Source organism: Brassica napus, chromosome C6, assembly GCF_020379485.1.
Source record: "Brassica napus cultivar Da-Ae chromosome C6, Da-Ae, whole genome shotgun sequence".
In the NCBI taxonomy this organism is placed as follows: domain Eukaryota; kingdom Viridiplantae; phylum Streptophyta; class Magnoliopsida; order Brassicales; family Brassicaceae; genus Brassica; species Brassica napus.
Window position 1 is genome coordinate 39,190,829 of NC_063449.1, and position 24,328 is coordinate 39,215,156.

General features: G+C 30.0%; 1 protein-coding gene across 2 annotated transcripts; it reads right to left on the bottom strand.

Moving 5' to 3' along the window:
- Nucleotides 1-21,379: 21,379 nt before the first annotated feature.
- Nucleotides 21,380-22,904, bottom strand: BNAC06G27480D (uncharacterized protein At1g66480). 2 transcript variants are annotated; one of them, XM_048760773.1, is made up of 2 exons: nt 22,273-22,904; nt 21,380-21,635 (listed from the first exon to the last, which is right to left on the bottom strand). In XM_048760773.1, exons 1-2 carry the CDS (start codon nt 22,846-22,848, stop codon nt 21,549-21,551), a joined length of 663 nt encoding a protein of 220 aa, XP_048616730.1. In that variant the 5' UTR covers nt 22,849-22,904; the 3' UTR covers nt 21,380-21,548. The 2 variants fall into 2 exon arrangements, with proteins under 2 accessions (XP_048616730.1, XP_013643789.1); XM_013788335.3 differs by having other exon boundaries at nt 22,264-22,900.
- Nucleotides 22,905-24,328: the final 1,424 nt, after the last annotated feature.

Here is a 24,328-nt window from a genome sequence, read left to right on the forward strand (position 1 = left end):
TAAAAATTTTAAAAACGTTTTATTATATATATTTCATTACTGGAAACTTGAAAAACGTTTTTAAAAATAAAATAAAAACGTTTTAAAAAATCAAAAAACATTTTTAAAAATCAAAAAACGTTTTTAAAAATAAAAAAATGTTCCAAAAAAAACTAAAAAACAATCCAAACAACAATCCTAACTTATATATACTAAACTATCAATCAAACAACCTAAAATCCGAGATCTAACTTCCAAAACCCTAAACAATTGAGATTAAAGAAGGTTTGGGATGATTCTTACATGATTTAGGGTTTGGGGGAGGAATCGCCGGTGTAGAGGGAGGAATCGCCGGTTTGGGGGAGGAATCGCCGGTGAATCGCCGGTGGAGAGAGGAATTTAGAGAGAGATACGGAGATAACGAAGAAAGAAGAAGGAGGAGGGTTATTATATCAGACGATTCCGACGGACACGGGTTCGTCGGTATTCCGTCGGTATAATTAAAATATACCAAATGCCAATTCGCGAAAATTTTCAAGCGGTTTGGTTCTCCCGGGCAAATTGAAATTCCGACGGAATGTGTCCGTCAGTATATTCCGACGGACACATTCCGTCGGTATATTCTGACGGAATTCCGACGACTTAGTGTTTAGGGTGTTGATTTCAAGTTTCTAAATGCAAAATCCAAATCTTTGATAATATATATATAGTATTTGCATAAAAATTTAACAATAAAAATGTTTTATAACACGATTTTACCCAATAACATTTTTTGTAGCGTAAGCTTATATAAATATGATTGTATAAGTATATAATGTTAAGATGAGATGTTATGAAAACAATGATATGCATACATAAATATTTTAATGACTTGTTATATTTGAACGGTTGCGATCTAATACTATACTAAACACTTATTATGTGTTATTTTCATAGTTTTGGCATCTAAATTTATATATTTTTATGATTGAAACTTTATAGAAAAACGCGTCGTCGGTATTTCGTGGGAAAATACCTACGACATTCCGACGAACTGGACAAGTTCGTCGGAATGTCGTCGGTATTGTCCGACGAAATACCGACGACCTTTCCAAATTTCAATGAAACCCATTGTCGTCGCTATGTCATCGGTATATTGCGAGGGATTTCCGACGGACCAATAAAAAAAAAAAAAACTAATCAGAATCTTCTGAATCTTCATCAAACTCCCCAACCTCGGCTTCCGGCTCTGAATGTACGACAACATCATGTCCAAACACAGTCAAATTCTCAACGAGTTGAACATTTTCCAAATCTTCAACTGCCTGGGCGTTGCTGGTAGACTCTGGTTGCAATGGTTCATCATCATCAGAAGTTCCATCCACTCGTCCTCTTGGGTTGATTTACGTTACAGTAACCCATGGATCGTCTCTGTACGTCACCCGAGGGTAACTGATGTAGCACACCTATACATATCAATTATACAAGTATTAGTAAAATATATAACATTAATTAATTATATTGGTAAAAAATTATGAATAGATTGACATACCTGATCAGGTTGCGAACCAAGAATGAAGGGATCATAATATTGAAGTTTCCGCCGCGAATGAACTGATGTAACACCAAACGCATCAATCTTCACTCCTCTATCTGGGGTGGTGTCATACCAAATATCGACTAAATCCAACCTTGACTTCAAATTATCCTTCGTTTTACCTTGGATGTTAAGGACTGTGTTCATCAGATTATCGAAGAAGTTCTTCTCAATATGCATGACATCTAAATTATGCCGCAATAGATGACTCTCCCAATATGGCAGATCCCAGAAAATACTCTTTTTGTGCCAGTTATGTAGCTCTCCAACCGCATTGACTCGAATGTTTTCATGTCCACCTACATCTGGCGTCCTTTCTGCATCAAAATACCTAAACTGCTTCAACAAATCTTTCCCACTAACTTCCTCAGGTGGACCATCAAACACCTGCTTGTTCTTCGTAAACGAAGTCTTACTCCTGCGGTATGGATGATCAGGTGGTAGAAATCGTCTGTGACAGTCAAACCAACACGTTTTCCTTCCGTTCTTTAGTTGGAAAGCATCTGTGTCATCTTGACAATATGGACATGATAGCTTCCCATGTGTTGTCCATCCAGATAACATACCATATGCTGGAAAGTCACTTATTGTCCACATAAGTACTGCCCGCATCTGAAAGTTTTCTTTGCGCGAAACATTGTATGTCTCAAAACCATGCGCCCATAGTTGTTGCAACTCATATATTAGTGGTTGAAGAAACACATCTAGTGATCTTTTAGGATGAACTGGCCCGGGGACGAGAATTGAGAGAAACAAAAACTCTAGTCGCATGCACAAGCTCGGCCGTAAGTTGTACGGTGTCACAATAACTGGCCATAGAGAATACTGTCTTCCATGCTTTCCAAATGGGCTGAAACCATCAGTAGATAATCCAAGATAAACATTTCTTCTCTCTTCCACAAATTCTGGATATGTTGACTGGAAATGTTTCCAAGCCTTTGCATCTGAAGGATGTCTAATCTCACCATTTGTGGAATGCTCTGCATGCCATCTCATTGCTTTTGCTGTGCGCTCACACTGATACAACCTCTTCAATCTTTCCGTCAAAGGCAAATACCACATTCTTTTGAATGGGATCAGAACTCTTCCCCTCGTCTTCTGATAACGAGGTTTCCCACAAAATTTGCATACATTCCGTGTCTCATCCGCTCTCCAGTAGATCATGCAGTTGTCAATACATACATCTATCACTTCATACGGTAGTTGAAGACCTGCAACAAGTTTTTGAACCTCGTAGTATGAACCCGGTGCAAGGTTATCCTCAGGTAGAATACCTTTGACAAAATTAGTAATCGCATCCATACATTCTTCAGCCAAATTATAGTCTGTCTTAATACCCATTAATCTAGTTGCAGATGATAAGACTGAATGACCATCTCTACAATTTTGATACAAAGGTTCTTTTCCTACATCCAACATGTCAAAAAATCTCCTAGATTCGGGGTTTGGTTCTTCCCCTCTATAATGATCATGTACCATCTGCTCAGTACCTACATCATAATCTATATCCGTTCTAGATTCTTCTAACCTAATATCAGGCTGAGGTTCACTAACAGGTTGAGGTTCGCTAGTACTACCATATTCATAACCAGTTTCCCCATGAAGGTACCAAACTTTATAATTACGTGAAAACCCTTTCATATACAAATGAGTCCAAACATCAAATTCTTTTATAACCTTATTATTATTGCAAGAAGAGCAGGGACATCTTAACATACCACTTTTTGCATCCGGTTGCTGTTGAACAAGCCTCATGAATTCTCCAATCCCTTGAACTTATTCTTCCGTAAGCAAATTGGTGTTCGGATCCAAATGAGGTTTATCCATCCACGAACGATAATAAACTTCTGAAGACATGATTTTCACGGAATTGTTATGACTAAAGAGAATGAAGAGAGAATGAAGTGTGAATGAGTTGAATGAGGAGGGGTTACAGTTATAGGAAATTGCTTACGGACCTCCGACGACTTTCCGACGAAATTCCGACGGATGTAAAGCAGTCCGTCGGAATTCCGTCGGCATTGTCCAATCTCAAACGGGTATACAAAGGTCATATATATTTGTCGGCAACGGTCACATGGTTCGTCGGAATTCCGTCGGTATTTTCCGACGGAATTCCGACGACTTTACTGTTAATCGGAATGTCGTCGGAAATTCGTCGGAATATACCGACGAACTTCCGACGACTACAACAGTTACATTTTTTATCGGAATGTCGTCGAAAAGTCGTCGGAATATTCTGACGACCCTTGTTTCGTCGGAATTCCGTCGGAAATGGCCGACGGAATTCCGACGACTTCATTTTTTTGGATTTGGTCGGTAATCCGTCACAAATCCGTCACAAATGTCCGACGACATTGGTGTCCGTCGGAACCTCCGTCGGAATTCGGCGTGTTTTCTTGTAGTGTTATGATTACAAATTTCTAAGAAATTTTATAAAATTGAATCATGTTATGTTTATGTAATAAAATTACTGAATCTCACATTAATACTAAGTATATATGTCTAAAATAATGACATTATGTTATTTAAATTTTAGATATTATTTTCTGACATAATTAGTTAATAATGTGTAGTTAAAATAGGTATGTATTAAAATAACTTTTAAAAATGAAAGTAATACTTTTTAAAAAATAATACTTTTAAATGAATCTGTGTGTTTTATAAGGGAGTGTGATGTTGGAGAGAATTTAAGGATGCATTTTTTTGGTTAACCAATTGTGAGTGCTATGTTAAACACTAGATCAAAAATGTGTGAAAAAGTATGATTTGTCATTTGATAAAATTATTGAAATTTTGTAATTGCTTTACTTCTAAATAAAATAAAATGGTAGACAAAAAATGCGAAAATGGAAAGTGTTTTAAAATAACTTTGTGTTCATTAATCTTTGTTTTTTATTAATCATAAATTATGTCATAAAAATATATTTGGAAACTTATATTAAAATTTACAGAATTATCACTATATCTCAATAATCATATAAGTTTATGCCATACCAAGATTTTTTATTTTCAAACTATTTAAAATGACAATGTTATTTTTAATAGTTGTTATTATTATTTAAAATTCTAAAATTATAAACATAATATTTCATACAATGTTTATATCCGCAAAATCGCGGACACCCACAACTTCTTTATTGTTAAATGCCATTCACAACTTCTTTATTGTTAAATTTAAGTAATTTAGCAAAACGTAATGAAGCTATGTTGTCATGACAGTTGCCTATGAATGATTTTGTGAGCCATTAACGGGGTTGACTAGAGACAAGTGTTGCATTATTGGAGTAAATAATCAAAGAAAAATAAAATATATGTACATATTCTTAAAGTTTTACCTATAAAATAGAAACAATATTTTATTACCTTAAGATATTCTTTTAGACAAAAAAATATAAAACATGTTCACGCTCATTTGATGAATTTTTCTACCGTACTCCATCCGTTTCCGAATAAATGTAACTATGATATTTTTCACACAAATTAAAAAAATTATTAAAATATATGTAAATTGTTATTAATTCAACTTTCTAACCAATAGTATTTAAGATAAATAAAATTATTTATAAAATCAATGCAGTTTGCAATTAATTTTCAGCTGAAAGTAAATATAATTTGCATTGAAATTGTAAAGTGACTTTTTTTGTGTAACAAAAACAAATTTAAAATAACACTTATTACGAATCAGATGGAGTATTTTATAATCTAAGTTTCATCATTCTAGTTTTATATTTACTTCGAATTTACCAATAATACATGTTTGTTCGGTATCAATCTTATATATTAAAACAGAAGTCACAACCTTGATTCATGTGTGATTTTTAAAAAAATCGATCTAATAAACATATTCCTAGAAAGTCATGTTACATTTAATCTCTAATCTTATCATTTAAATTTTGGACCTAATAGAAATTTTTATTGGGCTATCAATAATTGAATTTAAACAATAGATGATCCATTAGATTTATAGATAGTATAAATTAAATAGATATAATTTAATGTTGTAATACTATACCTCCATATGTTAAATATTTAAATTTTTGTCGATGTTAACTTTTAAAATTATAAATATTTTATTTTAAATAACAAAAATCATATTATCTAACAATGATTAATCTTTACTACCTTAAACCAATGAAAAGAAATTTTAAACTATATAGTTTATTTTAAAAATTAAACAAAAACTAAATGTTTAATTATTTACTCGATAATATAAATCTATGAAGCGAAAAGTTTAATTTTTAAAAACTTTCTAAATTTGTGAAATGTTACAATATCCTTGAATATGACAATAAAACAATATTTTACTAATCTTTATATATATAGTTACGATTTTAATAATGAAATAATAATCCGAATATATATATATATATAGAAGAAGATACAAATACATATGAAAGTTTGAAACAATTTATTCAATGAAAAAAATATACCGTAAACTTATTATATTTTAAAAATTAATAGACATATATATATATATATATATATTATAATATAACCAATTTAGAATTTAAAACAAAATATTTATATAAAATAAATGAAAACAAAAATCTGCGCGGTTGCGCGGATCAGATCTAGTCAATCATTATAACAACATAGCTGTCATATTTTTTTTTCTCTCGCAACAATTGATTCTTTAGTTTAATTCTCTCTACAAAGTAGTTTATCTAATTTAAATAAAATTTTCAAATATACTTTAAAAAATCTCAACATATTAGTTTAGAGGTTTATTTATTCCTTTAATATAGTGTTATATTTTTGATTTGTTATGAAATAATATCTTATGTCTTATATATATGTGTATATATATATATATATATATATTTGTATGTTAAAATTATATTTAAAATAACATCAAAATATGTCATTTGGTTACAAAAGCATCTTTGTCAATAATATTTTAAAAGGTTTCTTAAAATAATAAATAAAGAATAATAATATAATAATATAGCAGTCCTTAAGATATTTTTGTATGAATTTATTAAACTTCGAAATATTCATATAATGGATTTTTATGTATTATTATTTGTTTAAATTTTAGAACTTTATTGAAATATTACAGATAGAGAGATGTTTTAAGTGTTAATATTAATGTTTTGGCTTTCCAGAAACACGTCAATCCCCAATCGATCAACCTTTTAACTCAGCTGTAAATATGATGATTGTCTATGTTCTCTACCCTTTCCTCCATTTTTGTTACGTATGAAACAAAAATAATATAGTAATTGTAAACATATTTTGAACATCTTCTAACAAGTCTAAATGATAGCAAAATATGCCAATCGTATTTTGATTATCATAAGACTAATAAGAAAAAGGAAGAAATAATATCACTAAGGAAAATTACATAAACATAAAAAGCATATCCCCCAAAAAAGTGCACATGGTACAATTTAAATCACGGCATTATATATATATACATATATACATATATGTATGTCATTATATGAAAGGGGTTGAAAACTCTACCTCCCCAAGTCGTATCCTAATCCTACACATCGAATCACAAAAAATGTGTCATTAAGAGAATGGCAGACTGTATATGGTATCATAAAGTGTGTTTATTTAATGTAACCGTATCCTACATATCGAATCACAAATAATGTGTCATTAAGAGAGAGAATGGCAGACTATATATGGTATCATAAAGTGTGTTTATTTAATGTACAACTATGAGTCTATGATTAATAACACAAGAGGATCCACGTGCACACTGATTTCATTAATGTAACGTGAGGTTCGCATTCTCTAGTTGGAGACGAGAGCTTGTTTTGATATAATCGGTGTTCCTTTTCAAAAGAAAGAAAACGTGAGGCTCGCATTAAAATCCTAGTAAAAATCAGTTTTTCCTTTTACTAATCGCGGGTTTTGTTTGTCATTATCGTTGTTTTGGGTTTCCTATATTTTTTGTTTATTTTAGTGAACGAAATAATCCAAGACTACAGTTTTATCTTATCAGCTTGATGTGGATTATTAAGCTTGTTTTTTTTAATGGGGTTATCAGATTTTTTGGAGACTTAGTTTATAAGGATTACATATATTTTATAACGAAACAACACCAAAACATGATTGAAAATTTCGTTGTTTATAAACTTTCTATATACAGTATTTGTTGTTCAACGAAGTTAATGCTTACTCTTATTAAGAAAAAAAGAAAAACGAAGTTATTATCTGTTTCAGTAAATACAACCATGTACAAACTCCAAAACATAAAGTCAGTACGCCTTTTTCGATCTAAAAACTAAGAGGGGACCACTATGGATAATTAGGTGTTGTATATAACTAGATTCACATGGCTAATCACATAACAATCATAGTATATGTTAATAGTCCCGATTAATGTGAATGGTCCAAATATTTTTTAAAAAAATTCTGTAGTTATTGCTCTCATTAAGAGCATTTATAGTTCCCGATTCCTTTTATGGAGATTGCTTGCCTTCTTTACTTTTTTGATGAAAGTATACATAATAATTTAAATCATTTTAAAATTATGTGTGTCAATCTTTCACATAAACCATGATCAAACTTTTTTATATGGACAATTCTATCGGATAGATCTTTTTAAGTTTTTGTCACAAAAATAGTCTTCAAGACAAAAATGATCAAAATAACCATTTTTTATTTTGAAAATTTTAATATTTATTTCTATTTTTTTTAATTTGAAGCCCTATCCCCAAAACCCAATTCCTTAACTCTAAACCCTAAGTCTATATTAGTTAATTATAGGGTAAAACTACATTTTTACCTTTTAATAAAACTTATTTTAGTCATTCTCTCTCGTTGATGACTATTTTTGTGACAAAAACTTAAAAAAAAACTTCTAAAGGAAATTTTATTAATAAACTTCTAAAGGAAATTTTTGTGACAAAAACTTTAAAAAAAAGATATCTTAGGAAATTTCTCTTTCTATATTGTTTCAATTTTATTAATAACTTCTAAAGGACACTTCTATCTTATTAAAATAGAAGTACATTTATAAATTAACCCTTAAAAGTTAAAACTTCAATTTATTTTTGTCTCAATGCCACTGAAGTAATAACTAATCTTATCTTTAAACATTAACTGTCTTTTTCTAATTTATACATAATTACCTAAAATAAATTCACATCAAATTCATGATAAATCTTAAATTTAATTAATACACCACAATTCAAAATCCATATATTTAGGATCTTCGTAATTGGCAAGTCTTAAATTATAAAAATACATGATTTAATAAATTTTAACAGATTTATAATCAATACTTTCCCAATTTACTTTGTTTTAACTTTTCTTAAAAATAAATTTTACTGAGTAATAAATATATAGATACGAATTATTATAAACTATTATAAAATATATTTTGATGCTATAGTAAAATAATGGAAGTATTTAACAACCATAATTACACTATTACACCAAGTAATACCAATGGTTAAATAAATTAATATGAACTTTTTAAATTAGTTATAAAATAATTTAAGTAAAGGTACAGAAAAACTAAAAAAAAATCATTTCATTTACAATATAATTTTGTCAAAGTTTACAATATACTTAACTAAAATAACTATAATTGTAAATATATATATATATATTTAGATTGATATTCAAAATTAATTTTCATATTTCACATGATGAATATGTCTGATATTTTTATTTAGTTATGTGTGTCATTAGTTTTCGTCAAATAGAATTATATAAAACTCAACATGCATTTATATAAAATTGATTTCAAATATGGAAGATGTGTCATTAATTAATAAACATGATAAAAACGTGTTATAATGTTAAATATAAAACAATAATTAATTTACATTAACGTAAAAAAACTTGTAAAAACCACCTACACCGATTTAGGTATCCGTTTACTCAATTTAGAATACAATATCGTTTTAAAAATATATAGTTATATTTTTATTATTTATTAGTAATAACTAAAAGTTTAAAACTACATAAAATAATCATTTATATAATATATACATAAATATAAATTATTCCATTTATATATTATTGGTAGCTTATTTTTATACAAACTAAATTTCACTCAAAATCAAATACAATAAAATTATATGGTAAAAATATGGTGATGTAATTGAATGTTAAAAACAAAATATAATTACTCAATGTAATAAATAGAATTATTATGTTTAAAATGTTATATTTAAAAATTATATAATATGCGTCAAAACTTAAATAATATAATTTATACAAAACAAAATTTTACTTATAAAATGAAAATAAATACCCGTGCGGTCGCACGGGTCAAGCTCTAGTTTTTACTTATAATCGCATCATTGCATCTTTTAAAATATTTACAAATCATACTTTCTCTCTTCTCTCCCCTTTCTCTCCGGACCACCCTTTAGCTTGCGTTCACCCTCCGGCGTACGGACGACGCGCCTACCGGGGCCGGAGGGGATTTCTTCTCCATATATCTGATTTTCCTTTGGTCTGCTCAACCTCTGCTCTCCCGTGCCCGATATGTGTGTTCTTCTAGGTTGGGGCTCGCGTTTCCGGTGGAAGCTTTAGTCGCGACGAGTGGAAACAAGGTGGAGGTGGCTCTTTCTCCGGACTTACGGCGAGGGTACGGTGAGGCGAGGTGGTTCTGAGTCGGTTTTTAGGGTTCATAGAGTGACTCATTTTCCCCTTTTTGGAGTTCTCCTGCGTGAGGAGGCAGCGAGTGTTCGAGTCAAGGCTGGGTTCGATGGTAGTCTGTTGCTGCGGATCGGATGCTTTGTACTCATTTCGGTTACACTGGAGGTTTCTTAGGGTTTCTTCGGGTCGGAGAGATTCCGGTGTCTGTTCACCGTAATCAAGAGGGCTCTGGTCTCTGTTGGCTCATGAGGCGAGGTTTGAAGTCGGATGTGATCGTGGTGAAAGTGTCTGGTTTGTTTCCTCATGTGTGTGCGTTTTGGGTTCGTCTCGAGTGGTTGTCTATGGCCATTAGAACTTGCCTTGTAGCCTCAAACCTCTGTCGAAGCTTTCTCTTCCGGCATCTTATTCAGCCCCTCCGAGAGTGGCCGACGGCCTGGCTTTTGGTTTTGTCTCGTTCGTCATTGATGTATCCCACTCCGTTTGGCTCCGGAGTTTGATTATTACATGGTCAAGAAATTGGTTCTTTGGTTCTCAAAGGCTTTGGATGCTTAGACGGTTCTCGGGAGTCATTAGCCGTCTTCGTATCAGCATCTCATCGTAGCTCACATCCCGGCACTGTGGTTTTGGTCTTGTTCCATCTGCGGTGGTGTAGCAGACTTTCTTGTGTAGGTTAAGAGACTTCTTTTCAGGATGTGGCAATGGAAGCAACCCAACTTTGTGCAGGTCCGTTGATGGCAGAAGCGAGCACTTGCTCGATATGGGATGCGGTTCAAAGTGTCGTGTGGCGTTACATACAAACCAGCTTTGGTGGCGTAGGCAAAGCTTTGGTAAGTATTTGAAACCTCCCCTTCAGTCCTCTTGCGCTTCATAGACAGAAAAAGTTATAAGTTTGGTGGAGATCATCGGGAACTAGCTACTCCAGAGACGTCAAGGGAACTCCCGGCATCCGAGGCAACGAGGAGAACTTTACTTTCCCGAGAATCACGTTGATGGTAGAGAACGGCTACCGATATCGAAGGATTTCGAAAACAAACTAGCGGAATGTGCCGGGTTTAGTGGGCGGACGAAACTAGACTTGTAATAGTTTGATTTCGATATTTTGTTCAAAACAAGCTTGTAACCGTATATGATTCCCGATTCTTCGGGTAAATTTTATTTATAATAGTAATTTTTTTAAAAAATGTTCTTGTATCAGATTCAAGATTTTAAGATATTGCTTACTTTGTGCAAACATAGAATCAGTAATGTAAGGAGTTATGTCGTAAATATTTAGGATAACATTATATTCACTAAGATTTCGAATAAATTGAATTAACGAGCAAAGATGCAATGAAATATTACAGCGTTATGTCATTTAGTGATATATATAAATAACAAAAATTCTTCAAAATACATAAATAAATCTTTCTAAATTTTATTACTCTTGACCAATCTCATTCGTGAGAAACCGCTTACTGATGGAAAATATCTTTTTATCTTTAAAATGGTAAAAACAGTCATGACACAATTATATCCCATCCCCTATATATTAATTGAGAAACATTTGAAAAGATGTAACCTCAATTTTGTATTAATTAAAATAGGCCCCAATGCATAGGTGGCACTCAATTAGGTAGTCAATAACATTCAATTGAAAAATAAGTAGGTCCACATTCGATTTTTATATGTTGTTAGATACATAAGTTGGTCAAACTATATGATATAATGATATGATATGTTATTTTCTTTCCTTAAATAAAACCTACGGAATTACCATAAATGATTAATATATATATGACAATTAATGATTTTAATAATAAAGATTTGATAACAATTTATATCTCCTCCATCATTTTTTGTTTAATTTTATATTATTAAAATAAATTAAACAATAAAATTAGCCATAAAAGTAAAATTTAGATTTTTTCGTATATGTTATATTTTGAATTTTTAAAAACGACAATAAATGACTAAAACTATTAAAATTATTATGTTAAAAATTAATGATCAATGATTTAACATTTTTATTATAAGAAGATACACATGATTTTAAAACCATATGAGTAAAAAATATCATTTAATAATAAAATAAATATATATATATATATATATAGATTAAACACTATATACCATAAGATTACATAAATATTTTAATATTAAAACTTTCAATGAATTTTCAAGAACATTTATAAATTATAAACTTATTAAAGATTTCAGATTGAAAATTTTGTTATCGATGATTTAAATATTTTGTTATAAAATGATATGAATGATCATAGAACCGTATGATTATAAATTCTTATTTAATAAATAACTATATAAAATATACTATTCTTAGAAAAATAGGTTGGTTCATCTTAACTTATATTACACTTTTTATTAAACTAACTATCGAATTGATAAATAATGTACCAAAAAATGTTTTGCACTTTTCTTAAATAAAAGCTACGAAATTACCTAATATGATTAACATATATGTGAAAATTAATTATTATGAATAATAAATATTTGATAACAATTTTTGTATCTTAGTACTTTTTTAAAATTTTATATTATTAAAAGATATTAAAAATCACATTAAATATATAATAAAAAAATTTTATATTATTAAAAGATATTAAAAATCACATTAAATATATAATAAAAACATTTATTTTTTTTATATGTTATATTTTGAATTTTTCAAAACGTCTATAAATTATTAGAAATTTGAAGATCCCCACTCTTAAAATTTTGTGATCAATAGATTATTATTTTTTGTCATAATAAGTTACAAATGATCATAAAATTGTATTAATATGAACTTTTATTTAATATTATAAGAAGATACACATGATTTTAAAACCATATGAGTAAAAAATATCATTTAATAATAAAACATATATATATATATAGATTAAACTATATACCATAAGATTACATAAATATTTTAATATTAAAACTTTCAATGAATTTTCAAAAACATTTATAAATTATAAACTTATTAAAGATTTCACGTTGAAAATTTTGTTATCGATGATTTAAATATTCAGTTATAAAACGATATGAATGATCATAGAACTGTATGATTATAAATTCTCATTTAATAAATGATTATATAAAATATACTATTCTTAAAAAAATAGGCTGGTCCATCTTAACTTACATTATATTTTTTATTAAACTAACTATCGAATATTCGAATTGATAAATAATCTACCAAATTTTGTTTTTGCACTTTCCTTAATTAGAAGCTACGAAATTACCTAATATGATTAACGTATATATGAAAATTAATTATTATGAATAATAAATATTTGATAACAATTTTGGTATCTTAGTTCTTTTTAAAAATTTTATATTATTAAAAGATATTAAAAATCACATTAAATATATAATAAAAACATTTATATTTTTTCTTATATGTTATATTTTGAATTTTTCAAAACGTCTATATATTATTAGAAATTTGAAGATTCTCACTCTGAAAATTTTGTGATCAATAGATTTTTTTTTTGTTATAATAAGTTACAAATGATCATAAAATATAACGCATATGAATTTTTATTTAGTAAATATTCAAACTAAATAATATATATATAAATACTAATGATTTAAAGCAACAAGATTGGCTGATCAATTTAGTTGTCCAGTTGAAATCTTTCAAAAGTATGTGAAAGATTAAAGTCAAAGTAAATATGGATTTAGAATAGTAGTTATATTTTACTAACCAAAATACCGAAAAAAAACGAACCGAACCGAAACCAATCTGATATCTGGATTGAACACCCCTAATCCAAATGAAGCCAAACTATTGTTTCATTCTCCAAAATATAATAAAAATAATAACTTAATTCCGCGCAAGGCGCGGGTCTTATCCTAGTTATGTAGTAAAGATTGACATCTCAAAGGTGTTCGATTATGTCCAATTGTCCTGTCTGCTAAAAACATTTTCAGCTATTAGAATACTAGAAAAATTAATTCACTGTATCAAGTTATGCATTACAGTTGCTTCGTTCACTGTACAAGTAAAAGAGAGATTTGCAAGTTACGTACTTCCAACGCAAAAGAGGCCTACTATAGAGATGCTCTTTGTCACCATATATATTCGTCATCTGCATTCTTTTTTTTTTATCAAATATGTTAGATAAAGCAGCAAGGAAAAATAATGATAGGATATACCACTCGTGCAAGAAAGTTAAGTTGACTCACCTTTGCAAATGATATATTGGTTTTCTCTGTAATCTAAGGTCTCACAAACTTCTACCAGCCTATATATCGGCTCATTAAATCTTGCATTCAAGAAATTAATAAGATGTGTCCTGCTTTCCTCTGGCCTAGTCCAGCTTTTTAATTTAAACCAACGGAAATTCCTTAAAATATAGTGAAATAATCTGAGAGTTTGTAAAAAATAGATGTTAAAGATGGAGACACAACCTCATTCTGGTATGATATATGATCACCTTAGGGCAGGCTATATGATTTAATAGGATTACATGGTTGTATTGATCTAGCAAGACACTTGGAATCCTCGGTTGATAATGCCCTCGGTACCCATCACTGAAGATGACACATAGCGGAGATTTTAAATAGTATCGAAGTTGTGATTGATACTCTAAGTCAACAAAGATAATTACAGAAGAAAGATTTATTTTTCATGTGAAAACATAACAAGCACAAGTTCAAGCAAGTTTTTATTTTAACAGAAGAATGAAAAAAAAAATTCTTCAAGGACATTCAATTGTGGATTGCTCTAGACTCTTGGGCATATGGTTCTCCTACTATATGCCCTTCATTCATTTCCAGGCTAGCAATTCATGGCATACTATCGATTGGGAATCACATAAGAATGTTTATAAATTAGCAATTTGTCACCATATATTTGATATGCGTGAATGTTTTATTCAAGATGTTAGAAAAAGCAGCAAGGGAAAAATGATAGGATACCACTCATCATGTAAGAATGTTAAGCTTTTTATTTTTTGAAATAAATGTTAAATTAAACTCAAAAGAAAAATGTTACTTTTTACATGAGATGCAACTTTGAAAGGGCAATACTAATGATAACAAGAACAAAACACCACCTTCAACATATTGATTATCCTTGATTGTGCCTGGTCTGAATTTTTTTGTCAGTACATCGAAACATGATTCCTTGGGGAGTTGGTGCCTCACCATGGCGACGAGCACGCTCTCTCCATATGGCGTGAATAGCTGACTGGAAAAGATATCGTTTGAGAAATGTAGATGTTTTGTTCTTCGATTTCTTGGATATATTGGTCACCAACACATTCCAGTACATAGAGAATTGCGTCCCGAAATCTTCTGCGTCAGTTTTCTCCACAACGACAAGGTAAAGCTGCAACCAAAAAACAGGAGATCCCTTGTTTCTTTAGGATCATCACAGAAAATACACTTTGCATTCGCCCACGTTCCAATTCATCATATGGTCACCTGTCGATAATCTTTTCCTCATTACCAACCATGTGCAGAACAATTTCTTAGGAGTTTCATGGCTGAAGCACACTCCACTGTGCCAACCATGATAAGTAAATTATATTTAAAGTAGTATTAGAAAATTGTGTCATGTAAGATGATAAGTTGTATGATCTATGACTATTGATAAGCTTAGTAAATTTGATTGCTGAATTTTGTTGTTGTATAGTATGAATCGTTTTCACTGATACTAAGTAATTCATTACTCACTTTTTCTTTTTCCTTTTTTAATGTGTACAAATGTTTTTTGTGTGGTTCAAATTACAGCGTGAGACCTAGCTAGAGTTCAAAGTGATTGGGATGGGTGTTGCACAACTTCCAACCGATGTAAATCCGTAGGGTTGAGACAATCAGACAAAGGAAATTAAGGGACATTGAATAATAAAAGAAAACTAGGTTTTGATCCGCGCAACCGCGCGAATATTTAATTTATGTTTGTATTTAATGATATATTTGTAAATGTAGTCATATTGAAAATGTAAATGATATACTTAATTTTGTATTTTAGCATTTTAAAATGTATCACCGATATTGGGTATTATATAAAAAATATAACATTTATATAATTAGATTCATGTCTAAGATATATAGCAAATAAATTTTTTATATAAAAAGTACGAAAATAGACAATTGTGAATTAGCATGCTATTTATAAATGATACATTAGCTATAATATTTGTAAGTAAATAAAATGATTGTTAAACTTCTATCAAATTCGGAACATATACAAATTAAGATTTAAATTTCTAAGAAAATAAAATGAAAATATAAATATAAATTTGATGTAACTGATAAGAAATTATAAATTGGCTTAATTTTGTGTACATTTAAACCATGACTTTGCGGATGTTTGCTTTTACTTTTGTAAATAAATTATTTTGTCTAAGTGATAGTATATATTTTAAAATTTTAACTGTGTTAAATAATTATTTAATAACATTTATAAGCATGATTATAGTTTATATTTTCTTTAATTTTATTTTATCTTGTAAACCGTCAATTGTATTACCACCATTTTTAGAATATGATCTGTGCATCTATACAAATGTTTTATTTTGTTTTTTTGTGGATTAAAATTTTACGATAATCTCTAATAAATTATTTTATATACATGGTAAGTTGGTAAATAATTATAATGGTGCATGTAATATATTTATATTAGTAAGAAGAAGAATTTGTTCAAAACAAAATGAAGAGTAACATGAATTATGGGGGAAAATGAGACAAAATGTAACTTATATTGTTACATAAATATTTTTTTATATTATTGATGTTCATTAATGTTTATAATGTTAATATGAAATAGATAAGTTAAAATATTTATATTGAATTGATTGTAAATTTAATTTAGGAAATGTTTTATTAATTTTGAAAAAGACATGAAAAGCATAGAAGTAAGAGTAATTATTACTTCATTAATTTTAGAAAAGACAAAGATTACTTAAAAATAGGTTCATTTAATTATTTCAATGGCATTAGATTGTAAATACTGTGCAAATTTAAGGTATGTTAATATGAAATAGATAAGTTAAAATATTTATATTGAATTGATTGTGAATTTAATTTAGGAAATGTTTTATTAATTTTGAAAAAGATATGGAAAACATAGAAGTATGAGTAATTATTACTTCATTAATTTTAAAAAAGACAAAGATTACTTAAAAATATGTTCATTTAATTATTTCAATGGTATTAGGTTGTAAATATTGTGCAAATTTAAGGGTTAGTTTTAATTTGTACTTCTGTTTTAATAGATTAGATTTATATTATTGATGTTCATTAATGTTTATAATGTTAATATGAAATAGATAAGTTAAAATATTTATATTGAATTGATTGTAAATTTAATTTAGGAAATGTTTTATTAATTTTGAAAAAGACATGAAAAGCATAGAAGTAAGAGTAATTATTACTTCATTAATTTTAGAAAAGACAAAGATTACTTAAAAATAGGTTCATTTAATTATTTCAATGGCATTAGATTGTAAATACTGTGCAAATTTAAGGTATGTTAATATGAAATAGATAAGTTAAAATATTTATATTGAATTGATTGTGAATTTAATTTAGGAAATGTTTTATTAATTTTGAAAAAGATATGGAAAACATAGAAGTATGAGTAATTATTACTTCATTAATTTTAAAAAAGACAAAGATTACTTAAAAATATGTTCATTTAATTATTTCAATGGTATTAGGTTGTAAATATTGTGCAAATTTAAGGGTTAGTTTTAATTTGTACTTCTGTTTTAATAGATTAGATTAAGGGAAAGGCCGGCTGTATTCATTTCTTACAAATGTACTATGGTCAAAATTATTCATTCTTCTACGGAGAGCCATTTTTTTTATTTCACTTATCTTCCTTTTTCTAAATAAAATTACAAAAATCGGAGGGTGTAATATGAGTTTCATAGTGAGGACTGAGCACAGGGGCAATTACTAAAGAATTTTGAACTTTCCAGCCTTACACAACCATCAAATCATGGAGTTGTTGTATGTGGAAACATTCAGTTCAGTAACTGCCCTTTTACTATCATCTCTCCTGAGCTCTTCAGATACTATGTGATCATCACGGTGTAATAAACATCAGGCGTACGTATACACCCGACTTTCACCATTAATTAAATCCTTAATCAATTTAGAAAGTACACTTGCATGCTTCACCATTTTGTTTAGCCCAATTACATATGGGCTCATCATACCACTTTTGTATCTAATTCTCTGGATTCAATAAAAGTACACCTTTATTATGGGCTGCATTAAACATATAACAAGTCCATTAAATATGCACCATAATCTGATCACAAACCCCATCGATGTTAGATGGATGTAATGGTCGTCTGCAATCAAAGGCAACTATAATGAATATTGATGTAATCCAACACGCGATGTTAGTTAGAAAAGAAAAACACGTGATGATTGCACATAGGGCTGGGACTTTTAACCGGAACTGTTTACCCGAACCGGATCCGACCCGAAATGGACCGATTCGGTTCGGTATGGCCATATTATCCAATGGGTCATAGCTTCAAATATCCGTGTTTATCGGGTCGGTTCCGGTTATTACCCGAAACCCGATTGGATATCCATTTAAACCGAAATGGATAGCCTAAAACCAGAATATTAGAAAAAATATTATTACCACAACTTGAACCCTGGTTAGATAGGTTGAATAGTGGCTATGTTACCACCAGACCACTTCAACTTATATGTATATTTCTATATTGTAAATATATATAGTATTTCAATATTACTTTTTTTATAAAATTGACATTTTTGGGATTCGAATCCGGGTTGGCAACACTAAAAGTAGAGTATGTAACCATTCAACCACTTCAATTTAAACGTAATTATTTTATTTAGTAAATATGTATATGATTTACATAATAAATGGGTATCCGGAACCTGTGGTATCCAACCCGAAATTTACCAAGTACTTATTGGGTAGAGAATTCATTTATCCGAAAGACTCGGACCCGAATGGATCTTATCGAATCCGATCCGAATATCTGAAGTCCCGGGCCTAATTGCACACCGCACAAAAAAGTATATTCAAAACGAAATAAATCAATCAAGCATGATTCATCCACCAAAATAGGATCTGGACGGACTATCCTACCATCTGTAACGTTTATGTATCTTTTTGAAACACATGCATTCTAAATCGTAATTTCTTTTTCTTTACGAAACTTTTTTAAAAGAAATTTTTATAAATCAGCCGGAGAATCCAGGATAAGATTTCAGTTACAGACTGACTTGAACAAAATATTCATATTTGTTTTTAAAATAATGAGTTTGTAATTTTTTAATTAAAAAAAAAATTTAATTTGTTTTCTAACTCGTAATTTAAAAGCCTTAATATTCATATTTGTTTAAGGTTTTTACATTTTTTCTTTCAAAAGAATGAGTTTGTAAGTTTTTAATTAAACAAATTATAATCTATTTCAATCCCTTTTCAATTTTTGTATTAGCTTTTCCATATATGTTCTATTTTTCTTTTATTTTTAATAATTAGGAGGGTGATCCACATTTTCAACGCAGTTAATTCTCTGAAGAATACTCTGCGTTTTATTATGCCATTTACTTTGGAGAACTACGGAACCCATTACTACTAGTTTAAATTCTTTTTGCATTTTCTCATTTAGCTAGCATACTGATGACATCCTAATCTGGTAGTTTAAGAGTCATAATAAACATAGGTAGAAAAGATTATGCTTACTCTAAATTCAAAAGGAGAGTGGTGCACCTAAAGCACTCTACTATCTATAAAAATAAATAAATACCACATCTTTTTTTCTTTCTTATTTTGTTTCTTTGTAATGGCGAAAGAAAAGACTGACTTCTCCACCCAAAAAAGGCGAAGATAGTTGATATTTTAATGATACATGAACATAATTGAAAGAAGATTATATAAACGGACAAAACTAATTTTCTTTCTCCCAAAACAATGTTAGAAGATTTTGGAATGTTTTAGTTGAGGACAAAACTATGAACACTACTCTAATCGGGGAAACTGGCCTAACCATTCTGACTATTTTACTCGCCTTTTTCCTTTTTTTCCTACCGAAAATTCCTTAAAAGTCAATCTGTACAAGTAGTTATGTTGGAAGTACTGTTAAGTGAGTAGCTAAAAAGTTGGAAGTTTTTTACATTATGTCTGATGTTCAAATTCATGAATATATAATTTACAGATCGTTGAAATTGATGTACATAGATTCCACTCCATGTTGAATTGATGATGTAGTTTGAATAATTTAGAAATGATTATGCAATATGTTAGGATGTTCCGATAAATATGATTGCATGCAATAGATAAGCAATCATTTCGCCTTCGCGTCTAGTGGACTACCCACAGCCTTTTACTTTTTGAAGTTTTTGCTACTAAAGGCAAAATCGTTTTAAGGTTTTTCTTCAGATTTCTTTTTTTAAAACCACGTAAATTTGGGAGAATTTAACGATCGTGATTACTTAGGGTAGGCGGTAGATGCCATCCAACCATTTCAGAGTATTAATATCGCTATAGTATCCAAAATAATATCATATTTTTATATCCCTATGTTCTTGAAAAAAAGATTTTCTAGAATATTCACGCATATTAAGACTATAATAAATATTTACAATTGAATTTATTATTTATTTTATAATACATTTTTCAATAAATATCAACCAATAGTATTCAACCAATTCAAATATTTTCAATTAATGTTTTTTAAAAGTATACAATTTTTCAACATTAACTAATAAAAGTACCTTAAAATTTTAGAAAATCTTTAATTTTGGAACAAAAAATAAATCTAGAAAATCCTACTTTCATGAACAGAGGGAATATACTTTAATTACATATTTAAATTTTAATATTCAAATAAAAAGTAGACTAATTGCAGATGTTATAGTGATGTTTCATGGTGAATAATTTATTTTTATATCAAATGATAATATTTTATTTTTCATTTTGTACAGAAATACTTTATGATAACCTTCCATTGAAGGTGGCGCGGTCCATAATGTTCACATTTCTCAAAAATGTGATTTAGGACTAACTAACGAAAACCAAAATTGTGTGGTCTACTGATTTCTTTCATGTGATAAATGATTCATCGTGTGTATAAAATGTAATTACTGACGTCCGTCATCTGCAAAAATTATTGTGGTTCCTTTTTACTTACATAACAGCTATATACATGTACACACGTCAGTAAACATTTTAAATGACAAAATATTTGTGTTTTTTTGGGCTTCAAAATATTTGTGTTTTTAACATGAACTGGAGATTAATCTGATTTTTAGACCTTTCAGTTTATCTATGAACTACTCCTTTATAAAAACAAAAATGAAAGTTCTGTTGACACACGAGCAAACAAGTTCTACATTATCTCAAATTGCAATATAAAACGATATATATACACTAGCACAAATATGAAACCTACCACAATATATGTAGGAAAATAAAGAGAAGGAATTTTTTTTATCCAATCGATGACGATTGGTTTCCCGTTCTGCTCCATAACACAGGAAGCTCCCGTCCACCATCTCCGGCAAAACTCACCTGCTTCTGCGCATGTTTAATTATTACAATTTTTTATGTCACTTAACTAGTATATAGTTTACAAGAAAGAAAATAATGTACAATTAGCCAAACAAACCGACAAAATATTAGTTGATGATCGAGAGGATCTCCATCCTTGATATAAGTATGATTAATGTTTGACTATATATAAAAAACTAATTTTCGTTAACATGCATCTATGTACGTATCCATATGTGATAAATTTTGTGTATATTACATACGTCATACTCACGTTTTATAGATGATAAGTTACATATACCCAAGTGGCCTAGTGGTAACAATAATTATCATCAAATTCTAAAGCAACACAGGAAATTTAAATTCTGTTTCTTGTCTTGTTCATTAATATAGAAATTCTACTCTATTAAACTAATAGTTAAACTATATGCTTAATTCCCTGATGTAATCCATTACTGCCAAAACAAAACCCTATTAAGTGATAGTTGACATTACAATATTATAGATTCATTCTATTAAATTAAATTGAAATGATTTTTTTAGTTATTTTGTTGAATAGGAAATAGTTGAACTTTTAAGCCTTTGACGCAGTAAAATCATTTTGACCAAAACTCAAAGTAAGACCAAGAAATTTTTTGAAAGAAATATCAAATACCTCACGAGCCTTAATCTCTCCGGCTCCAAGTTTCCGGTGGCTGTCACCGCCACCAATCTCGCCGGAGCTCTCCCTATAGAAACTTAAAATCTTATCCGCGATCTCAGAATCATCATTGCTCTCCTCCATAAACTTTGTAATCTGAGATCGAGGCAGCCTAAACCTTACGCTCGTTTGACCAGGCCCAAGCCCAAGCCCATCGCCTCCGTCAGATCTACCGACCGCCACGTCCGAAACCGTTCTCCGAGAAAGCATGAGCATCTCCAACCGCTCCTTCGCGCCGACGTGAATTCCGGACATCACTCGCCGTAACGGAAGCTTATTATCAGTTCCCGACGGCGTCTCCGGCGGAAGCTTCGGAAGCTCGACGAGAAAATACGTCTTCTTGGGTTTCAAGAGCTGGCTCGGCTCGAGCGGTTTCGAACGTACTCCGAAGTGTTTAACAGCTTCGGAGTCTAACAGCACGTAGCCGGGATAATCCGCCGTGACTTCTCTCGCCGTCGCCGGAGTTTTGATGCGGAAAACCTCGCCGTCGATTTTCATCACTTTGGCTCTCTTTCTCTTAATCGTTATGCTGTTTCCCATTTTCTCTTGCTTTTTGTTACGAGTGGATGATGTGAAATGTCATAAAGCGGCAACATGGTGTATTTATATATGATAGAGGTTTGGGTTTATAAATATATATTTTTAATTATAATGTGTGTGAAGCTGCGAAATTTTACAGAGATTCGTTCTAATCCCTCTTTTTATAAAGTCTTTAACGTTGAAATATTTTTCATAACGGTTTAAAAAGAATATTAATCTTGAATATGTCGGTCCATGCTAAATTCGTAATACATTTAATAATATGATTTATTACAACTTTTGTTCGTTTGTTTATTAGAGACTTTTAACAGGCAATCTAGAATTAGCTCGGATATTTAAATGTTTATGACTGTAACTACCGCTCGTGCTTTTCGTGCTACGTATTTTTCAGGAAAGTTGTATGTTGTAATTCGTATCACTCATGGCTCATGTATACCATAATGTAAGGAATATAATGAAGACAAAAAACTTTATATGAAAATGGAATAATTTTATTTTGTGCTCATTCTTACTCACTTACAGTTTAAAGCTTATCTACGAAAATGATACTTGAGAATATATAATCCTGTTCGGTATGCTGCGTCGGCAGTGAGCGACCAAAATTGACTTTATTGTCCAAGTTCGTGGATAACACCACTGGCAGCCGTACTTTCCACCATTAAAATTAGAGGTAGCTCTCGTTTAACTGCCGCTATTTCACACAGCATCACGGAAAACACCGGCAATCTTTGTAAAATGTAATCGCAACGGCAGCTCATTTTGTCTCCACCATTTATTTTTCCTATTTTGATTTGTAAATTTTGATCACCGGAAGTAGTCGCAGCGTCCGAGGACCAAACAGGACAAGTACTATGTCATTTCCAGATTATTTCTAGATCCATTCATTTGTATTAAGATTTTAGATATTAACATATTTTATGATATTTTGATCATAGCAGTAAAAAGTACAAAATAAAATTACTTAATTTATACAAAAGAATATGCTTATATTAAATAAAATCAATGTTTACTATTCATAATCATTAAGATTATTATTATTATTATTATTTTATTTTTTTGAATGAATTTTAAATTTATTCAAAAAAACATTCTTACAACTTGTGTGGACCTAAAGTTATACTTAACCCTGAAACTTCAAACCTCAAAATTCAAAAAACAAGCAACTTTGCATTAACTACACTCCTCTTGTTTAGAACCAATATTGGAGAGCATTCTCCATACCTCTCCCGCCCTTCATTCTAATCAAAGTAAGCTTGTTTCTGATCCTTTTTTCAGTGATCTTTTTCAGAATGTCCAATGACATTAGCCTCTCCCCATGCTTCACTCTGTTTCTCTCTCGCCAAATTGCATAAGTAGCAGCCTGTAATGCATACCTCAAACAAAATAAACTCTTCTTATCCAGTGTACTACCCGACGTCTTCTACACTATCTCAGTCCAACCATCCGTATAAGAAATGCCAAGAATCCCACCAACTAGATA